At 43.9% G+C, this 20,973-nt stretch overlaps 1 protein-coding gene across 2 annotated transcripts in view; it reads left to right on the top strand.

Moving 5' to 3' along the window:
- The first annotated feature begins 435 nt into the window (after nt 1-435).
- The window catches only part of Chrnb3 (cholinergic receptor nicotinic beta 3 subunit), a 30,229-nt gene continuing 9,691 nt past the window's right edge, over nt 436-20,973 (top strand). Inside the window, exons 1-3 of one of the 2 annotated variants that reach the window (XM_021170563.2) lie at nt 532-662; nt 17,321-17,493; nt 19,094-19,138. In XM_021170563.2, coding sequence (XP_021026222.1) covers nt 614-662; nt 17,321-17,493; nt 19,094-19,138 — 267 coding nt within the window. In that variant the 5' untranslated portion in view covers nt 532-613. Of the gene's footprint in view, nt 663-17,320; nt 17,494-19,093; nt 19,139-20,973 lie in introns of both variants that reach the window. The other variant, XM_021170564.1, reaches the window with a different exon arrangement.

A 20,973-nucleotide genomic window follows, 5' to 3' on the forward strand; every position in this document is an offset into this window, starting at 1 on the left:
GAGAGATATCATTCCTACCATGTCTGCTGCAGCCAAGACGAGGGGAACCAGCAGGTTCCAAGGAACAGAGAGACAGTCTAATGTCAGCATGCATGAGTGCCACCAGACATAGAAGTTGGCTGGACGTCATCATGGCTTGTACGGTCCTGGTCCAAACCGAGAAGCTACTAGTGGACTGTGTTTCACTTACCTCCATGACAGACACTGTGAAACACAGGCATTCTCATTACATAGGTCTGCAAACACAAGAAAACACCCCAGTGATGTTTTAACAATCGTATAGCCTCACTCTTCTCTCTCATCCCATCTCTCTCTGCGAGACAGTGAATTAATAAGATAAGTCAGGAGTTAGGACCCAGAGAGATGTTTTTAGCCTCACAAGACCTGACAGCTCACTGGGCATCAGCGAAGTGCACTTTAAAAAAACCCACACCAACGGGAGGTGACTTGTGACTATTTTCATCAGGCAGCTGGTCACGATCCCCTTGGGTTGCATCGAGGCTCTGAACCACTTGTATTTTGTTTTTTTGTTTTGTTTTGTTTTTTTAAACCCTGCTTCTTTCCAGTGGAAACACTGTGCTTGAAAGGAAATTGTCTCTCTGAAGCAGACGTCATGACAGGCTTCCTCCGGGTCTTCTTGGCTCTCAGTGCCACTCTCTCAGGTAAGATCACCTTAAACTAAATGTAAACTGCAGGTGTCTGTTTCTTCACAGGAGGGAAAACAAACCTGTGGGTCATGGTATTATTGTAAAAGTCAGAGGTTGATCCCTTTGAGCTAACCTTTAAAATGTACCTCAGATGGAGAACTCCATAAGATCTCTAAAAACAGACTGCTAAAGAACCCAGAGCTTAAGTTCAGTTTAAGGCTTGCTCATTTACTGCATGTTGCTCTTTTGAGTCACTGTGCCTCATGAACTGAATAGACATAAAAGAGGGAAATGTTACCCCGTGCACTGAATGTTGCTTCCAAGACTGTTAAAGTGCTCAGCTGAAATTCACTAGGTGGACATTTTTATATCATGTCTACTAGCAATTGCCAAGCCTCTGTGTAGATATTTAATTTTCTACAATATATCCCATGGACCTGTTACTAATTTAATACATTTTTGCAAACTAGGAAGCTTTATTTACTTCAATATTATCATAAAAATGTCTGTGTGATGTCTTGCAAGTAATAAAAATGATAATCAACTTTTGGATGTTCAGCATACATCTGACTTTTTTTTTTGCCTTAATTTATTACAATGTTTCTTTTACTATGAAAGAATTGGTTCTTACAATGCATTTCCTAAGGATAGTTAGCCATTAGCAAATAGAAAACTAAATGTCTGTTTGCTATGTGACCAATGGAAAAAGGAATTGTTGATTTGAAAAGGGAATTAAAAGGAGGTAAGGATAAAAATACAAAGGGAGGGGCCAGGCAGTGAGGAAGGCACTCCTGAGTGTTTGGGGGACAGTGGTCGACTACATGATAGCTTTCTGGGATTTGAAATAATTTAATTGTTACAAAACTTAGAAACAAAGATGTTTTGTCATGAAGATCTTGGGAAGTGTTGTTCCATGAGTAATTTGTCTTTATTTCTCAGTAGTTTTTTTTTTTTTGTTTGCTTTTTCCACATTTGATTATTACAACTTTTAGGCTGAGAGCTGAACTTGTAGAGCTAATTCCTACACTTCAATATCATAGGCTGTGAGAACCACACTGACACGGCCTTACACACCTTCAGAAGTCACCTTCCACCATGCCCATGGTTCAAAGCAGGCAGAGCAATGTCTAAGGGCAGAGAACACCAAGCTCACTCCCAAATGCCACCAGCTCTGTTCTCTGAAAAGTCTTAGGTATAGTCTTGAAATCGTAATGATAATCAACTTTCGGCTGTTTGGCAGATGATGAATGTTCTTACATCTGACTTTTTTTTGGGGGGGGCTTGATTTATTAGGATACTCCTTTTACTATGAAAGAATTGGTTCTTACAATGCCCTGGTTAGCAAAGATAATTAGCATTAACTCTAGGTCCAACTATGCATTGTCCTCTGTGCACAGTAAATAGCCCATCAGAAAATTGAAATTGGAAGAGAACCTGGTACTTTTTCTCCAGTGTGGAGGTTGCAGGAGTGTGAACCTGTATTCTCTGTGCATTTGTTTTTCATAGATCATAATAATAATATAATAATCCGGAACCAACCTCACTCTGAAACCTCGGGAGCCAGTGCAATCTACTTAGATTTTTGGGTGGACCCTCCCCTTCCTTATGTTACTTCATTTTACTACTCACTGTAATAATATTCAATTACACCAATTTATTTTTCAGACAACACTGGATACCCTTTCATCCTTTTTTGTACCTTTGGGTTTGGTCGATAAAAACAGTTGCATATTACTGTGAGACATATCTTATGTTCATTTTTCACATCTGAGTGCTTGTGTCTGTTCCCAAAGAAAGAAAACTCTGGCCTATTTGCCTGCCCAGCCCTCTTCCTAGGGGATGGTGTCTGTTTATTCATTTAATGAATATTTATTAAGCGTCTGATGTACCCTGGGAATACTTCCAGGATGTGTGGATGCATGAAGGAATAGAGCAAAGTCATTCTAATAAGCTCTCGGGCTTGGAAGAATCCATTAAATATTTACTCTTCAGGTTCACCCTGAGTACCAGATCCACACGTTAGCAGAAGGGACTACCATTCCTGTGGCGTAATAATAGAAAGGAAAACAAAAATACAGCCAAAGATGTCAAAAACATTGTATCTCTCACTTTTAATTGTTGGAATTATTCAACTATTAAAACTTTTTCAATCAATACTTTTCTCTCAGAGTTGAAGATCACCAAAGATGCCATCTTTAGCAAAATCATAATGAACCATGGAAAGTTTCACTGGTTTTCTTGTCAGTTATACCTCGGAATGACTGAGTTTGTCAAACTCTAATAAAAGGAAAATCGGTATGGGAATGGGAAGAGAGAAGGGGACCTGGTGGTCTGAGACCAGGAACATTTGTCATGAATAGAGAATCTAGGAGGGAAAGTTTCAAAGGAAGAATTCTGACTGAAGCTGGCATTGGGCACCAGTGGAGGGCTCTGCCCAAAGAGAGACACATTAAGCATTCTCTTTTATAATTCCTAAACTAAACCCAAAAGGTCTCAATTAGTGGACCATACTCTGGGGCTACTGCAAGGATGCCAAGATTCCTGCAAGCACAGAGGAGTCAAAGCAGTCGTCTACCCCACCCTTACCCTGCACAAGCTTTGCTCAAGACGAAGATTGAATCAGGTCCAGATACCAAGCCTCTCACTCTGGGTCTGGTATCCATTGTGGTTCAGCACAGATCTGCCGGATTCTCATTTTAATGAGGGAGGGATTTGGCAAGGGTCTTGGCACTCTGAGCCAAGAGAAGCATCACCTCTGGTGCACATCCCAGGCTCCAAATTCCTGTGTATATAAAAAGCAGCAGGAGGCACAGAAGCCCCCTCTCTGCCTCTGACCTTGTGTTTTCTGGCTCTGTTTGTTCCTTCCTTTTCTAGTCCTAGACCTGAGAATTTACCTGTCTGCATGCAATATATATATATATATATAAATTCCTCCCCCGCAAGGAAAAACCGGAGAGTGTGAGTAGAGAGACGAGGAACAGGAGAGGATGGGAGAGACTAGGGATTGAGAAAGCTCCATCAGGTGGCAGGTCTCTACTCCCACTGCATTACACACATCCAATAGATGCTCAAGGGATGGTTTTCAAAGTAACTAGAAAAGGGGAGATAAGGATTTCATTTGAAGCAGGACCCTTCCCTCCCTGTAAAACCTTCTATGTCTGCCTCCAAGGAGAAAGATTGCAGATTGACACCTCCACTAGAGAATCTCTGGGCAAAGTGACGAAGCCCCGTGGTCAGACATCAGCTACAGAAGGGAACTTCTGAGCAGACTATGAAACACCAGAATGACGTGCTCTCCTGAGATCATACAGATATTGTTTGTGCCTTAGTTTTAGAATGTCAGACTCTTCCAAGTGCTAGGCTGCACTAGACAACACGGTGTTGCTTAGCATTTTTGAGCCTGCAGTAAAACGCAATTTGTGAGCATAAAATGTTTATTTTTATCTTGCAGTTGGATTTTCTAGTCTATGATCTTCTTTAGGGATTTTGGTGAGGCAGCAGATTGTGGCAGGAAGATAGACTTGCGGGGGGGGGGAGCTGCTTACGTTGTGAGTCAGAGTATAAAAAGGAAAAGGATTCCAGTATCTTATAATCCCCTCAAATGTACCCTTCAGAACCTTAAAGATCTTCCCTAGTCTTCTTCTTAAAGGTTCCAGTACTTTTCAATAGCCTCCACCGAACACATGGGTCTTGGGGCCATTGAACGTCTAGACCACAGCAAACAGTAAAGCACACTGGAAACTGCATGGTATCACAAACATCAGAAAGAGCAATACTAATGAACATGTGTTTCAGAATCAAGCTTTTGAGACTATTTTACCATATGTGTGTGTGTGTGTGTGTGGTGTTTGTGTGATAGTTCAGACACCCCCTTGCAACCCTCAGATAATCCCAGACAGGTAGAATGGTCTGACTCTGCAGTCTGAAGATCACCAGCTGCTGTTTGTTTCCAGCCTAGAGCCAAGCAAGTTGCTTCTCCTCTCTCAGTATCACAGCATCTTCACCTTACAATGCAGGGTTTGGATTAGCATGGAGAGTCTTTTCCGGCATGTTCTGGCATCTCTATCATTTCCCCTTTCCACCGTTCTTCACTCACACTGAATATGGGGAATACAGGCTTCTTAGAGGAGCCAAGGCAAGCTCTCCTGGCATCCCAGAACAGCTTCTTGCCTTGCCATCAGACAGTGGAATGTCTATTAGAGTGTTGGTCTTGTACTATCAATGTAAAGGATGAATCAGTTTGCAAGACAGAATCCATTTCTTTCTTTCTTTCTTTCTTTCTTTCTTTCTTTCTTTCTTTCTTTCTTTCTTTCTTTCTCTCTCTCTCTCTCTCTCTCTCTCTCTCTCTCTCTCTCTCTCTCTCTCTTTCTTTCTTTCTTTTTGGTTTTTCGAGTCAGGGTTTCTCTGTATAGCCCTTGGCTGTCCTGGAACTCACTCTGTAGACCAGGCTGGCCTCAAACTCAGAAATCCACCTGCCTCTGCCTCCCAAGTGTTAGGATTAAAGGCATGCGCCACCACGAGAATCCATTCATTTCTGAAATCTTCTGTAGTTTTGTGTATCTGGGAGCAGTGAGCCAGGGCCTCTGCCTGTCATAGAATGTGACCACTGCTAATTCATTTGTTCGCTCATCACACATCTGTCATTAAATATTTATCAAGGCCATAGTTTCAAAGAATCAAATATGCCCATTGTCATTAATATTTTATTTTAAAAGGACAAATCATTAACTTGTCTGGGCTCATCTTTGGTTCCTGCTATAGTTACTAAGGCATTTATTTATTTTTTAAAAACTTGTTTGCTTTGGTGATGAATTTTGCTTTGGTCAGAACAGACTTCTCACAGCCAACTCCAGCTGCCACAACACAATAACTACTACAAGTTGGTGATTTTAGCAGTGGGCAATCGTTTCTCCCAGTCTTGAGGCTGAAGTTCACGCACAGGGTTGAGAATTCCTGGTGAGAGTGCCCTTCTTGGAGGGCAGCTATTTCTTCTGGATCCTCCCACAGCCCCTTCCTCTGTTCCCCCTCCTTAGAGGCTGTATCTTCAAACATACTCACCTTGGGGTTGGGGGCTTCCATGTATGAATCTGGGCCACACAAATGTTTAGTCTACTCTAAGCAGTACAAATTTGTATGCTACGGGAGCCCCACCTTTTAGTAAATACAGTGTGAAATGTGTTTTCTTTCATGGGAGAGCAGAGTCACACATTATTCTTGGAACCAGATGAAAAGCAAGACCTGGATGTCAGCATCTTAGACTTTACTGCGCATGATACCTCATTTCCCTTCAAAAGAACTGTAGAATTGTTTTGAACAGTTTTCTGGATGGGCCTGAAAAATTAAAGGACAAGGGACTGGCTTGACCTCAGTGAGACCTATCGCATCCACATAAATATTCTCAGGGCACAGGGTTGTTTGAGGTAAGAAACGTGTGGAGTGTGGAGTATGGTGTGTGTGTGTGCGTGTGTGTGCATATGCACAAACACATACAGAGCATTACTCTGTAGTTATTGGCATTCCTTGAGTGTCTCAATTGGCCATTTGAGACGTCATAAGTAATTTGTGCTAGTTGGGCTAAACTAGACTTAGAGGGGATACTTGGGGAGTTCAGCAGCTTAGTGGGGTGGTGCCAGTGAGAGATGAGGGAGACCAACCTCTCCCTGGAGGTGGGCAGGTACTTTTCATAGTTACAGGATAGTTTAAGTCACTAATGGTATTGATTGCATGTTCTTCATCTGATTACTGTAAGCAGTACTTCTGATGTCATTCTTGTAAGTAAGCAAAGATGCTGAAGGATTGGACAAGAGAGATGGTCCTGTGGTTAAGAGAACTTACTCCTCTGCAGAGGACCCCAGCTGAATTCCTAGCACCCATGTGGTGGCTCACAAGCAGTCTGTGACTGCAGTTCCAGGGGATTGGAAGCTGTCTTCTGACCTCTGTGGATACCAGGCTGCTTTCAAGTACTGCACATATGCATGCGCAGGCAACACACACACACACAAACACACACACACACACACACACACACACACACACACACGAAAAATAAATCTAAAAAATAAAAAAATAAAGAAGATGCTGGAAGACAGGGCAATTTGTATCATTACTTGGTAGCTGCAGGAGTTTCCCTTGCTGCTCCAGACATCTTGAACCAAGGTGATGTCAGTTAAATGCCAGCCACTCTGGTATTATCTGAGAGCAGATGCTCAATTACTAGTGAGCTCGAAGCATGATTAGGCGCTCCAATGCATGGTAAGGTGGGTTCAGGACAGAGAGGAAAGGACCCTTAGAGAGTGTTCCCTACAGTGGCCTTAGCAACTACTAGGTGGAAGGAACTAAAAAGAAGGAAGAAAGGACAGAAGGAAGGATGGACGGAAGGAAAGAAAGAAGGACAGAAGGATCATGAAGCTAGCTAGGGAGAGCCTTCTAGAGCTGAAGAGTCCTGGCATGTGCTGAAAGAAGCATGTTGGCCTAAGAGACAGAAGTGAATTAGGGATGAGGGCTCAGAAGGAGGAGTTGGTCCTTAGGAAAGGGTTAGCAAGCAGGGAGGTGTGGTAATTACTGCTCCCCCCCCCACACACACATTTGAGGTAAACCATCTGGAGACTTGAGCAAGAAAGACCCAGTCCTCATCTGGTTTTATTTTATTGAAAATTGATTTTTTTCTCATATAATATGCCCTGATTATGGTTGTGCCACCCTCTACCTACTCCTCCCAGTTTCACCACCCCCTTCCATCTAGATCCATCCTTTTTTTTTTTCTCTCTCATTAGAAAACAAACAGGGTTCTAAGGGATACACAGCAGAATAAGACAAAACAAACAAACAGAAGCAAAAGGGTCCAAGAAACAGGTAGGTATAGATGCAGAGACCCATGTGTTCACTCAGGGATCCCGTAAAAACACAAAACCGGAAGCTGTAATCTACATGAAAAGAACATATAGAAGGAAGGAAGAGAGGGAGAGGAGAGGAGAAAGGGAGAGGGAGGGAGGGAGGGAGGGAGAGAGAGAGAGAGAGAGAGAGAGAGAGAGAGAGAGGATAAAAAATTAAGAAGCAAGAAAAAGCCCTGGCACGCCATTGAGTTTGCTTTCCGTTGGCCGTCAGAAGACAGTCATGTAGCCCTACTCTTAAGAACAGTTTGTTTCCTAAGGGAGACTGCCCTGGAAAAGACTGAATCTTCATTTGCCGGTGCTTATTATTTGGAGATAGCATCTGGGTTAGGGAAGGGGGCATGTAATCACTTCTCCTTTCAGCTCTAGGATACATCTGGTGTTACCCCGTGAAGGTCCTGTGCATGCCGCCTCAGTCTCCATGAGTTCATACGTACATCTGTGCTTCTCTGTTTAGAAGGCCTTGATTCTTTGGTATCCTCAATCCCCTCTGGCTCTTATACTTTTTAAAAACTTCTGTTGATTCTTTGTGAATTTCACATTGTAATCCCAATCCCCCTCATCTCTCTATCCCTCCATCCCCAAAGGAATATATATATATATATATATATATATATATATATATATATATATATATATATAAAACCAAGCCAACCAACCAACCACAAAAACCACCTCACTGTGGAAGCTTCAGTATGTCACCCACACAGAATACTCTTTTGCCCAAAACAATTTACTTGGTAGTAAATGTTTATTGCAAAAGGTCACTGGTCTGGTTGGAGGCCTCTGGCTTCTGCTATGCTATCAATACTGTATCTTCACCAGGACTTCTCTGTTAACCTGTTTTTGCCCAGTGTCATGGAGATCCTGCAACTTTGGTTCTGCAGGACCAGTCCCTTCACATGCTCCTGCAGATGGGGTAGATGTGTGGGAGAGTCAACTCAAAGGCATGGATCTGGGCCTGGTTGATAGCTGAGTTAGTCAGCCTGTCAGCTCTCCTGTTCTCATACTGCCAGGCCGGCTCTCCCACTTTGCCCAGGAGAGGGGCTGGGCCAACTCTCCTGCCTGCAGCAGCTGGCAAAGGGCAGGACTGGCTCTTCTGTGTTCATGTCATCAGGGGGCCAGCTCTTCCACAACCATGCTACCAGAGCCAGGTCTTCAGCACTGCCCCAACAAGGGGACAAGGGGTGGGACCAGCTCTTCCATGCTCATGCCCCCAGGGCTGGCCCACCTGCATCTATGCCACCAGGACCAGCTCTACTTTGCTGCCTAAGTGAGGTGTGGGTCAACTCTTCCAGGTGCTGCAGCCAGTGAGGGCCAGGGCAAGTTCACTGGAGTGCTGGAGTGCCACAGCTAGCAAGGGACAGGGCCAGCTCTCCTGTTGTCACCCAACAGGGCCAGGTCTCCTACACTGCTTAAGTAAGAGTCAGGGCCAGCTCTGGGCAGCCTTTGAATATCAACATGGCCCCAGGCTGCAGCCTCGATCAGGCACATGCACATCGCCTTCAATGGTAACGTGGACCAAGGATGCTGTAGGACCCAGACATGACCTTCGGAAGCAACACAAGCTAGGGCATCACGATGGTCCAAGCTGCTCACACCAGGTTGTCTTTCACCACCCCTGAATTTCCAGTTCTGTCTCTCTTCACAATGCACAAACCATTCTGCTTCTTCTCTCCTGTTTCTCTATCACATACTTGCTCATCATAGTGTCGCCTGGGCCTCTGGTGTCTTCTGCCCCACCCTCGCCACATTGACTCTTACGCTCTTTCTTCCACAGGGTTCCCTGAGGGGAAGGATTTGATGGAGACATCTCATTTAGGGTTGAGTTTAGGTCTTTGTATTTGTTGCCATCTGCTGCAGGAGAGAGCGCCTCTGATGATGGCTGAGCAAGGCACCGATCTACGAGTATAGCAGAATGCCATTAGGGGTCAGTTTATTGATACTTTCCTTTAGCTGAATAATAATAGTATTTGGTTTTACCCCAGCTTCTGGGCTAGCTCATGTTCTTGCTCATCCAAGCAGAGTTGGGTATGGATCCAATCTATGAAGTGGGCATGAACTCAAATCTGATTTTGGTTGGTTACTCCCACAGGTTTCCGCTACCACTGCATTAGGGTGTCTTGCAGGCAGGTTGCCATTGCAGATCAAGGGATTTGTAGGCTGGGTTGGTATTTATGTTTCTCCTTTGGTAGCATTCAGAGTTCTTTCCAGTACCAAGACATGCCATCTTTGTGGGATTTTCCTTTGATGAGAAGGAAAATCTTTCTTCTCTGTCTCTTCTGATTAGTTTCAATGTGAAGTCTATTTTATCAGATATTAAAGTGCCTACACTTTATGTGTGAATGTGTCTGTGCCTGTGTGTGTTCCTTCCTCTTTTTATTTGCTTGTATGAGATTTGTTATTCTTTGTGTTTTCCTGGGTTTTCTTCTTGAGCTTGAAGTTTTCCTTCTAGAACCTTCTGTAGGGCTGGATTTGCATATAGAGATTGCTTAATTTTGGTTTTTAGCATGGAATATTTATTTTCTCCATCTCTTGTGATTGCACGTTTTGCTGGTTATAGTAGCCCTGGCTGGCATCTAGGGCCTCTTAGAGTCTGTAGCACATCTATCCTGTCCCTTCTCACCATCAGAGTCTCTGTTGAGAAGTCATGTGCAATTCTAATAGTTATGCCTTTATATGTTAGTTGGTCTTTTGCAGCTTTTAATATTCTTTCTTTGTCCTGTTTGTTTAGTGTTTGTTTATTATGTGCCAAGGGGACTTTCTTTTTGGTCCAGCCTATTTGTTATTCTGTGTGATTTGTGTACCTTGATAGGCATCTTCTTTAGGTGAGAGAAATTTTCTTGCATGATTTTGTTGAAAATATTGTTTTGTGCCCTTTGACCTGGGTCTCTTCTCCTTCCTCTACTCCTATTATTCTTAAATTTGGTCTTTTCATAGTGTTTCAGATTTCCTGGATTTTTTTTTGTCTGCTTTTTCATTTAACTTTTTTTTTTTTTGGACCGAACTATCCATTTCTTCTGTCTTATCTTTAGTGCATAAGATTCTCTGTTGTAATTCCTAAGTTTTTCAATTCCAGATTTCCTTATTTTTTTTTTTTAAAAATTGATTTTATTTATACTTCCAGGATTTGAATGCTTTTATTCATTTCCTTCCATTGTTTGTATTTGTATCTTCACAGACTTCTCTAAGGCACCTAGTAATTTCTCCTTTAAGGACCTCTATCATATACACGAGGATTATTTTAAGGTTCTTGTCTCGTGTTTCAGCTATGTTGCAAATGTGGGATGGTGGTTGGGTTCTAGTGGAGATACACTGTCCTGGCTGTTACAGATTGTGATTTATGTTGGCATCTACACATCTGAGTTTGGGATGATTATAATTCTAGGTGCTGATATCTGGTTTTATGTTTGTTGGGTGGGTGTTTTGTTCCTTGCTTTATGTAGCCCTCTCTCATTCTTAGTGACTGTGTGTTGCCTGGTAGGATATTCTTCTGGGACCCTGCTAGGTATAGCCACTGGGGGTTACAAGTAGAATGTGTTTCTAGGTATTCAGAGCTACACTTAGAAAGGGGATGGGCTAGAAGAGGGGCACTGAGGGGGGTCTACAAGAGGGCAGGAAGCTGGGTATTCTACCAGTGTCTACTTAGTCCCTGGGAATGGGGGTAGAGAAGGAAGAGAAGCCACAACAGGAAGTCTGCTACAGAGCTGGGGATGAGAGTAGGGAATGAGATATGGAGGAGGGGAGGGAGAATGAAGATCTGACACTTGCCTCCCTGTCTCCTTGTTTCCCTGGCTGGCATGACTTTGGGATTCTCAGGGGATGCCTGATCAGTTGGGTGCTGGGACAATGGAATGAGTCAGGAGGGAGGTTGGAGGAGAAGGTCTGTGTGGTGTGCTTGAGATCCGGGCAGAGAAGAAGGGAAGGCCACAGAAGGTGTCTGCTACAGACCTGGCATGAGACTGGGGGATTGGATTTAGAGGGGAGATAGGAGAGGTGAAGATCTGCTCTTCATCCGGTTTTCAGCGCTAACTTCTGGGTAGTAGGCAGGTCAACAGTCGAGAGAAAGAGAGAGAGAGAGAGAGAGAGAGAGAGAGAGAGAGAGAGAGAGTAACAGCAGAACGCAAGGATCCAGAGTCTGTGTCAGGGTGGCAAATGGTTGGAGTGGGTTGTGGAGATGCTGGGAAGCCATCAGGGTGAGGTCTGTTTTGAACTCTGGGGTGGGAGAAGGAGGAGCCATGCAAACAGCTTTTCCAAGAAGAGGCTCCAGGGAGTCTCCATATTCCCTCCCCTGACATTTCCCGGAAGCTTTTTGGTCCCTTAACCCACTGCTGCCCTGCTTCCTCGATCTCTCTGCTTATTAATAACAGACGAAGCACTAAAGTTCCAGAAGGGCGAGTTTTAAATGAGTAAACCCATCTGTAAGTCCACACTTCTCGCTCTTGCTCACACTAAGGCTTTTACTTTAATGCATTTTGTTTTCCTACAGAGCATTCTTGAGTGGAAGAGAAAGGGTGAGGCGCAGCTTCAGCTATAGCCCTTCTTCTTTCGTTATTGTCTTAAAAACAATTTTTATTTATTGTTGACAGATTCATACATCATATATGTATTTTGGGTATATATTCCCACACACGATGTCCTTTGTTCCCCTTCCACACCCTCTGCAGCTGTTTTGCCAGCAGGACCCACGCCCGCCTCCATGTTTTTTTTTTCTTAATAACCCTCTGAGTTTAATTAGGGTTGCTTGCATTGCATGGATGTTGGGTCATGGACAACTTCTCAGTGGTACTGTCTTGAAGAAAAATGACTCTCCAATTCCCCAGCTGGCATTAACTCAGATAGGGACAGGGCCTTGTGAGGCCCTTCCCCATATATGTTGAAACACATTTAAAAAAGATAAGTAAAATTTAATATTGCATCTTCTCCTTTTCTCCTCGTATGACAGATTTTGAAAAAAAAGTCAAATTATTGCCACATAGCTTCCTCTCAGTCTTAAAATATATATGTCTTGTTAGAAAACACAATCCTTGTATTTTACCCATTAATATTAACACTTATAAATTATTAATTAAGACAATATCTAAGAATACTTTAAAGGTTAGAAACTTGGAATCTTTTCCCAAGAGAAAAACGCAAGGTATCCTTTTTCTTCAGCCTTTTTGTTTAAAAATTTAAAATTTATTTGAAACATGATGACATCATTCTTCTTCCTTCCTCTCCTTTCTATGGCTGTCATGTTGTTTAACACACACACACACACACACACACACACACACACACACACACGACTTAGGTGAATTTTGTATGTGTAACCACAGCTCCCTCGAGTTCATGTGTACAAAGGCATGATGTAGATGTGTTGCGGGAAATATTAAAAAACTGATTGATCACGTTCCTGCTCTGTGCCTCTCTGCCCCAGTGGCCTGGCCAGCCATGCACTGGCAGTCGATGGCCAGCCTGTTTTATCTTGTGGAGACTCTGACTCAGAACTCCTCAGTCTCTCCACCCAGCTTACTAGGTTTTCACTACACCAACTCCATGGTGCTTCAAATTCCCCTAGGCCTTTGTGGTGCACATCTGGCAAACCCACACTTGGCTGCCTTAACTTTCTCTCTTGATCCCAGAGGAGCCACCACACGAAGGGAAATGCAACACAAACTTAATTCAGAAACAAAGGTAACTCAATCTCTGGGTGCAACGACTAAAACTTAATCTTGTAAGCCTTATTAAAATCTGATTTGTCTGTAGGTGAATCTTTGTGGATCCACCATGATAATGGGAAACTCTAGCAGCTACATCTTACCCCTCTGCTGTCCCTGTCCTGTTCCAAAAAGGAACCTAACTGCTTCCTCTCTTCTTCCATCCAACCCGGAAGTCCCGTCTACCCACCCAGTGATTGGCTCCTTTATTCATTAGGGGATTGGTTCACAAGAAGCCACCTGAGTAAGTGACACATTCCTCACTCCAGAAAGTCTATTCCAGGAGAGCAAGCAGCACAGAGCCATTCACAACATAGATGGGGTAGATGTTCAGAGGTCAGGATTTCATGGCACTTCTCCCCATCTTTTGCCCCTTCCATTTTTTTTTTCTTTCTGATCTTCCCTGAAGTCCCTGGACCTTGATGAGGGATAATATAGATGTCCCATTTAGGGCTGAGGAATCATCAGTTATTTGTACCTGTCGTGATTTTCTACATTGACGTCTGCCCACTGCACAAAGAAATGTCTCAGATCAAGGCAAGGAGTAACAGTAAAACATGAACTTAGACGTAATTATGTAGAAGGCTGTTGAGCTTTTGGTCTTGCTGTCGATTGTAGTGCTAAGTGCAGGCCCCCAAGACCCGGAGTCTGCACATATATCTGAACGATGCTCCCAAGTTATTTTTGATTGCTTAATAAAGATGCCAATAGCCAATAGCTAAGCAGAAGAGCTATTGGAGGGGTTTAGGATTCCCAGGCTTGAAAGAAGATGAGGAGAAAGGAAAGAAGCCACCATGGGTTAGGTGAGTCATGAAAACATGGCCCCAAGAGCTGGCCAATTGGAGCTAAGAGCAGCCCAGATGAAACATAGCAAGTAATAATTTGGGGTTATCGATAGGGAAGTAGATTCTAATAGCAGAGAGGGTAGGTATCTGCCCAACTCTTGTGCTGTTTAAGGCTTATTGGAAATATAAGAGTTATATGCATCTTTTATCTGGGAACTGAATGGTCAAAGGCAGGGTAGAAACCCTGGGGTTGGGATTAAATAATTTCTACAACAGAAGGTAGCCTGCTAGCATGTCTATTCAGCAAAACTCAGTAGCAGATTCTGTGCTAAGACCTGTGGAGAGCTAATTAAACTCTGCTTACATCATTCAACTGCCTTTCTGGTCCAAAGTCCCAAAGTCTACCCCATTCCTGAAAACCAAACCAAAACAACACACATAACAAAATCAACCAACCACCACCACCAAAGCCAGGGTTAGGCCTGTCACAGTAATAGCCTACCCTGCCCCCCCCCCCACGCCCCCGGGTAGCACTTCTCTATTAGTGGCTTTCCTAATGCTGTGATAAAACACTGTGACCAAGGCAACTTAGAGTAGAAAGGCCTTTGCTGGGCCTACAGTTTCAGAGGGGTAAGAGCCCACTATCATCACAGCAGGGAAGCCAGGAGACAGGCAGGGTGAGAGCAGCGGTCGAGAGCATACAGGAAATGGCAACCAGGAAGCAGAAAGCAAACAGGAAATGGCAGGAATCTTTGAATTCTTAAGGTCCATCCCCAGTGACAACATTCCTCTCTAGACCACAACTCCTAATCTTCCCAAACTAGGCCACCAACTGGGAACCAAGTATTCAAACACGGGAAACTATAGGGAAAATCTCAATCAAACCACCATAATCATGTAATTGTGGTAGGCAACCAATTCCAATGGTGATAGCCTCTGCTGTTTTGGGGCTGCCCAAGTTTGCTTACTATACCAGGACAGAACCTAACTGGTGGAGGAAAGGATTTATTTCATCTTACAAGGCCGTAATCCAACACTGAGGGAAGTCAGGACAGGAGTGTAAGGCAGGAACCTGCAGGCAGGCACTACAGCACAGACCATGGGGGATATGCTGCTTACTGGCTTGTTTTCCATGGCTTGCTCATCCTGCTTTGTATCCAAGCCAGGACCACCTGCCCAGAGGTGGTACCACCCACTGTTGGCTGAACCTTCCTATATCAATCATTAATATAAAAACAAGCCCTGACAATATTGCCTTTAGGCCCTTCTGTTGGAGGCAATTTCTCAGTTGACATTAGTTTGTATCAAACTGACAAAAACCTAACCACCCTATGGGATTTCTGGGGGCCTCCTTGACCCATCACTCATAGGGAGGTGTCACCCTCCTGAGAGTAAGATTTTTATTTTGTAACCGATGGCTTTTGGGAGCAGCATTATCTATCCATGTAAGAAATCTTTATTCAAACTCCTTTAAAAAAACCTATATTCTAAATTCGCTTACAAAGCCACAAGGCCTTTCATAGATTCTCCCTTACTCTGTTCTCTTTCCCATTGCCCTACCCCATCCCTACTTAAGCCGCTCCACCCCCTCTGCCTTAAGACACCTTTTCCCCTGGTCTCATTGGTCTTTCTAGTTTCCTCACCTTTGCAGGAAGTGCAAAGTCAATACCTAAATTTAAACATTTGAAGTTAGAATCCATATATGAGGAAGAGGACATGCTGTATCTGTCTTTCTGGACATGGTTTAACCTCAATATATTTTCCAGTTTCACCCATTTTCTTTTGCATTTCATAATTTTATTTTTCTTTATAGCTGAGAAACATTCCAGCATGGACAACATTTTCATTATCCATTCATCAATAGATGGGCATCTAGGTAGCTCGCATTTTCTTGCTATTGTGAATAAAGCAGCCATGAACAGGATATCTCTTTAGTAGGACAGAGTTCATTGGGCGATTGTCCAGGATGCATGGAGGTGGAGCATATAGACATTCTATTTTTAGTCTTTTGAGAAACTTCTATCCTGATTTGCATGGTCAACCCATCTTTCTGAGATGAGAGTGGTTATGTATACACCTTGAATTCCTCCTCAGTTAGGGAACTGCCTGTGGAGACCTCACGTATCCAAAGGGATGTCGTCTTCTTTCCTACATCCAACTGACAACCTCTAGATTTGGTTAGTAAACTTGGAGTGAGCCATTTTGCCTGTGATCATTGGCCATTGTGTGTGTCGCTGTGGAATCAGAGTCTTCCTGGGTAAAGACAATTCTACAGATTTAGTTCTTATAGGCTATCACAGGATATTGAACATTCACAGAGAAGCTGAAGATGCTAATTAGGGATCTCATTGCTTTAGGTTTGCCAGCACATGCTTGAATATAAAAAAAGTCTTCCTTAGAGTAGACCACATTTCTATGTTGGTACTCCAAACGAGGCTTTAGTTTTAAGTCAGGACCATTTAGGGGACTTACATATTGAGGAGCTTGTAAGAGTTCTTCCTGAGAGCTGACCAGGGAAGAACTTCCAACAGAAGCCATCATTGGAAAGAAGACAAGAAAACAGACAAAGGAATATAGTGGGTTCTCAGTAAAGATACAACCCTTTCCCTGGTTTACAGTCCTTGTGTGAAAAAATGAGTGTCTGGTGTGGGTCAGCCTCTGTTCTGAATGTGGAGTTACATGAAATAGATGCTGTCTGTGTGTGTCAACTCGAAGTCTAGGGGGAAATAATGAGAACATGTAAATATTCATACAATACACACATTATAAAGCTATACATATACAACACACCACATATGAAGGTGATACATACATGTATACAATAATATACACATATTAAGACCGTTGCACATACATATGTGTATTTATACAACATATATACAAGGCCAACATGCATACACAATGATATGCATATATATACAATACACACAGATGCACACACACACACACACACACAATCAACTGAGAAGATAAAAGGATAAATCCATGGTGCCATGAAGGAGCCAGGATGTGGGCAACGCACAAGAAGGTGGCATTTGTGGTGAGACCTGAAGTGGAGGGTAAGGTGGGAAGCTATGGGTGACACTTCAGAGACCTATGCGTATACACAGTGACAAGAAGTTTCTGGAAAATCTTAGAATCTGGTTTTGTCAGTGTGGGCCAGGGAAGTAGGGTGCAGGCAGAGAGTGGGGTTCAGAGCACCTTGCTTCAGAGCCTCTGCTGAGTCGGCCCATGGGAAACGGATGAAGGCTTCAGGCGTGGGATGCTGAGCCGGCTCTTCTGCTGCTCTTTTGATTCAGGTTCCTGGGTGACTCTCACAGCCACTGCAGGACTCAGCTCAGTGGCTGAACACGAAGACGCACTCCTCAGACATTTGTTCCAAGGTTATCAGAAATGGGTCCGCCCTGTGTTGAATTCCAGTGACATCATAAAAGTGTATTTTGGATTAAAGATATCTCAGCTTGTGGATGTGGTAAGTGATCCCGGACCCTGGGTTCCAAACAACACACATGCCTCAACGGGTGTGACCCCAGACATTTGTCTTTCCCTGTCACGATCACTGACATTTTATAAATAGGCTGTGTTGAACGGAAATCTGCCCCAAGGAGCCAGCGACATGTCCAGAGGAAGGAATGTTAGGTCATCCCATGCCGGCACTGTAGGAGTCTTGAGCAGAGGGTGGTGAGGGAAGTTAGAACAGACTGGCCCCTGGTAGGAAGCAGGGGGGAAGGGAGGGTGAAGTCCAGGGTGACAGGTGAGATCCCAGCTCCTTGCTGCCAATGCACTGGGCTGTCAGGGCTCCTGCACCTCTAGACCAGTGGTTCTCAACTTCCTGATGCTGTGACCCTCTATCATAGAGTTCCTCATGTGGTGGTGACCTCTGACAATAAAATTATTTTCATTGCTCCTTCATAACTGTAATTTTGCTATGGTTAGGATTAGTAATGCAAATATCTGTGTTTCCCTGATGGCTTTAGGCGATCCCTGTGAGACAGCGGTTTGCTGTGCCCCAAGGGGTCGCGACCCACAGGTTGAGAACCACAGACCCAGAGGTAGCCGATGGCAGTGCCCTGTTAGGGCCACTTGCCTGCCAGGAGATGATTCCTCACTTTCCCTGAAGTCATCCACACCTTTGCACCTCTGCTTACTTTCTCCTTAGGCTCCTATTTCTGCTACGTCTATGCTTGGAGAAACATGTAAGCATAAATTGCCCAAATGTAGGAACTCATTCTACTGTGATCCCCGCAGCCCTGGAGTTCTTCTCCCATGTGGCTCAAGCCTCTGTCCCTCCTCTCCACTCTCTAGACAGGCTAAATAACCCAGACTTCCTTCTGGAAAATTATACATAGTTTGTCTTAGATCCAGCTATAATTTCCTTTTTTGTACTATCAAAAGACTTCTGAGTTGTTCAGTTGCTGCAAGTATCCCCATAATGAATTGCTGCTTGATTTAATAGGTGGTTTCATTTGAGCAAAATATGCAGAATGCTTTAAGGTCACATAACATTGACTTGTTCTTAAGTTTGGAATCTTTGAATCTTTTGGGTTTTGAATGCCTCTAAAAGTAAGACTCAGGATTCTTCCTAATAAAAAAAAAATCCAAAAAATTTGAAACCCTTCACTTTCATCCTTTTTAATGGCCAACTATTAAAATTCTTTATGAGTTCTTTGAGGGCTTCAAACAAATTGCTTTGATACTGCCTCCATCTGTCCTCAGATTCACCTCCTATCCCTGTTCACCCAACCCTAAACCCTTGAAATAGCCCCCCCCAACACCAATTTATGATGCCTAAATATTCTTGGATCTGTGCATCATGGGTGGCTTAACCAGAGCTACCCTCTTGGAGAAAACCATCTCTTCATCTCGCACAAGCTAACAATGGCCAGCAGCTCCACAGCTAGGAATGGAATTTCCTGCCCGTGCCCACCTCGACACTGGGGTTTAGTCTTCCTTGGGCTTTCACAGGTTCTGTGCATACCTCTGTAACTGCTATCAGTTAACTTGTGCGGCTACCCTGAAGCGTCCTGGAGACTCTGTTTAGCGTATGGCCTTTTAAACTGTCTCTTTCTTAGGATGAAAAGAATCAGCTGATGACAACAAACGTGTGGCTGAAGCAGGTGAGGACCAGTCCCAGGCTGTGTGTGCCAGCCAGCCCAGGCTGCACTGACATTTGCTTTCTATTTACACACACTGTCATCTGGAAGTTCTCTAGAAACCTTAGGGCAGGACTTAGGAATGCAAGGGAATGGTCTGTTTTAACTTCAGCTGTGAGCACAGGAGAGCAGCCCTGTTACTGTGTGGGTATGCATCTTCCCGAGGCGCTGTTTCTCAGGGGTGGGACAGCATGGGGCAGCGGTGACACTGGACAGATGATGACTGATGATGACTTTGAGAGTCTGCTAAGTGACAGGTATTGTGCAAGATCTTAGGAGACTAGGGAAGATAAAACCCAGCCCTGTCTTCAAGGAGACAGGAGAGAGCTAGTTACTGTGTAAGTTTGTATAAGGCTTGTGATAACATGAAGTTACCACTGAGGTGGGGGGAAAGTCAGGGAATGCTTGAAAAAAGAGCAGATGTCTCACATGTGTATCTAGGTCAAACACAAGTCCCACAAACCAGGTAGGAGTGAATTTGTGAATCACATGAACAGTCTCCCCAATCATTCTCATGACTTCACAATGCTCTCTCACACGTAAGCAAACCAATGGAAACTTCCCAAACATTCGGCACACCTTAAGAAAAACAAAGACTTAAAGCACTCAGTTCTTTCCCTTTCTCCTTTGCTTCCCGTACTAGCCAATGAGGTCTCCTCCCAGCCACTGACCTCTACAAAGCATAACTGTCACATGTACAGGGCTCCCTCTAGCTGGACCTATTTTTATTCTATTGATTTTATTTTGCAGACTTGTTTGTCTTTCTTCTTTGAACTCTCAGAGAGTAATCAAATCCCCTGGGACCATAAATATCTTATCAGCAGACTTGCTGAAACCACACGAGGAAGGGCAATGTCATGACCCCTCAGATTCTGCATCACCGTGTTCAAAGTCCAAATGCATTTCCATCCATTCACCCATCTTTATTGCTTCCCAGCCCCTTCCCACACACTGCTCCACCACCCTCTCCCTAACCTGCCTCACCAGCCACGCCCTGACTCCCCATCCATCCCATTTCAGCTGTAAGCATTGTCTCCTCAAAATGCCCACACCATCTCTTTTCCCAGCACCATCTGCAGCTGGTGTGAGTTAGTCTCTGGCGGGGAGTTCATAGTTCTGGGGACCACCACTGCACTCAGTACCACTTAACAGGGCATATTCTGTGATACAATGAAATCCCAAGCAAAGTAAGTTCTGGCAGCTGCTTCATTTTACATCTCTATCTGCCCCCACCCCCCACCCCGTCCCCATTGATCTTGCTGCTGGAGGGCAGAAAGTAAGAGCAATTATTCTGACTTAGAAATAGTCCCCTGGGGGCTCACCTCAGTTCTCTTTGAACATCGTTTCTGAAATGCTTTCATCCTTTACTTTTTTTTTTATTCAAGAAAATTTAGGGGGTTCTTAGACAAACCCACATTAGCAAGCTGAGAATCTGTTAGCATTCACGGTCTGAAGGGGTGAAAGTGAAGACTTTACATACAGCTTCATCCAGGTCACAGGAGCAGCATCAGACTTTGCTCTTGGCTTTGAGACAAGGTAGTGGCCTCAAACTCATGACCCTTCTGCTCCCCGAGTGTTGGGATTATAGGCTTGGACCACCATGCTTAGTATGATTTTATTTTGAGTCTGATAATTTTCCCCTTTGTCTCTAAACAATTTCTCTGAAGATAATGTTTACCATCCATCTTGTGGTTCAGTTTAGTCTGTTACTTGTTGCTGGGACAAAAAACTGTTCCCTGTGTGTGTGCGTGTGAGAGAGAGAGAGAGAGAGAGAGAGAGAGAGAGAGAGAGAGAGAGAG

This window comes from Mus caroli, chromosome 8 (genome assembly GCF_900094665.2).
Source record: "Mus caroli chromosome 8, CAROLI_EIJ_v1.1, whole genome shotgun sequence".
Lineage (NCBI taxonomy): Eukaryota > Metazoa > Chordata > Mammalia > Rodentia > Muridae > Mus > Mus caroli.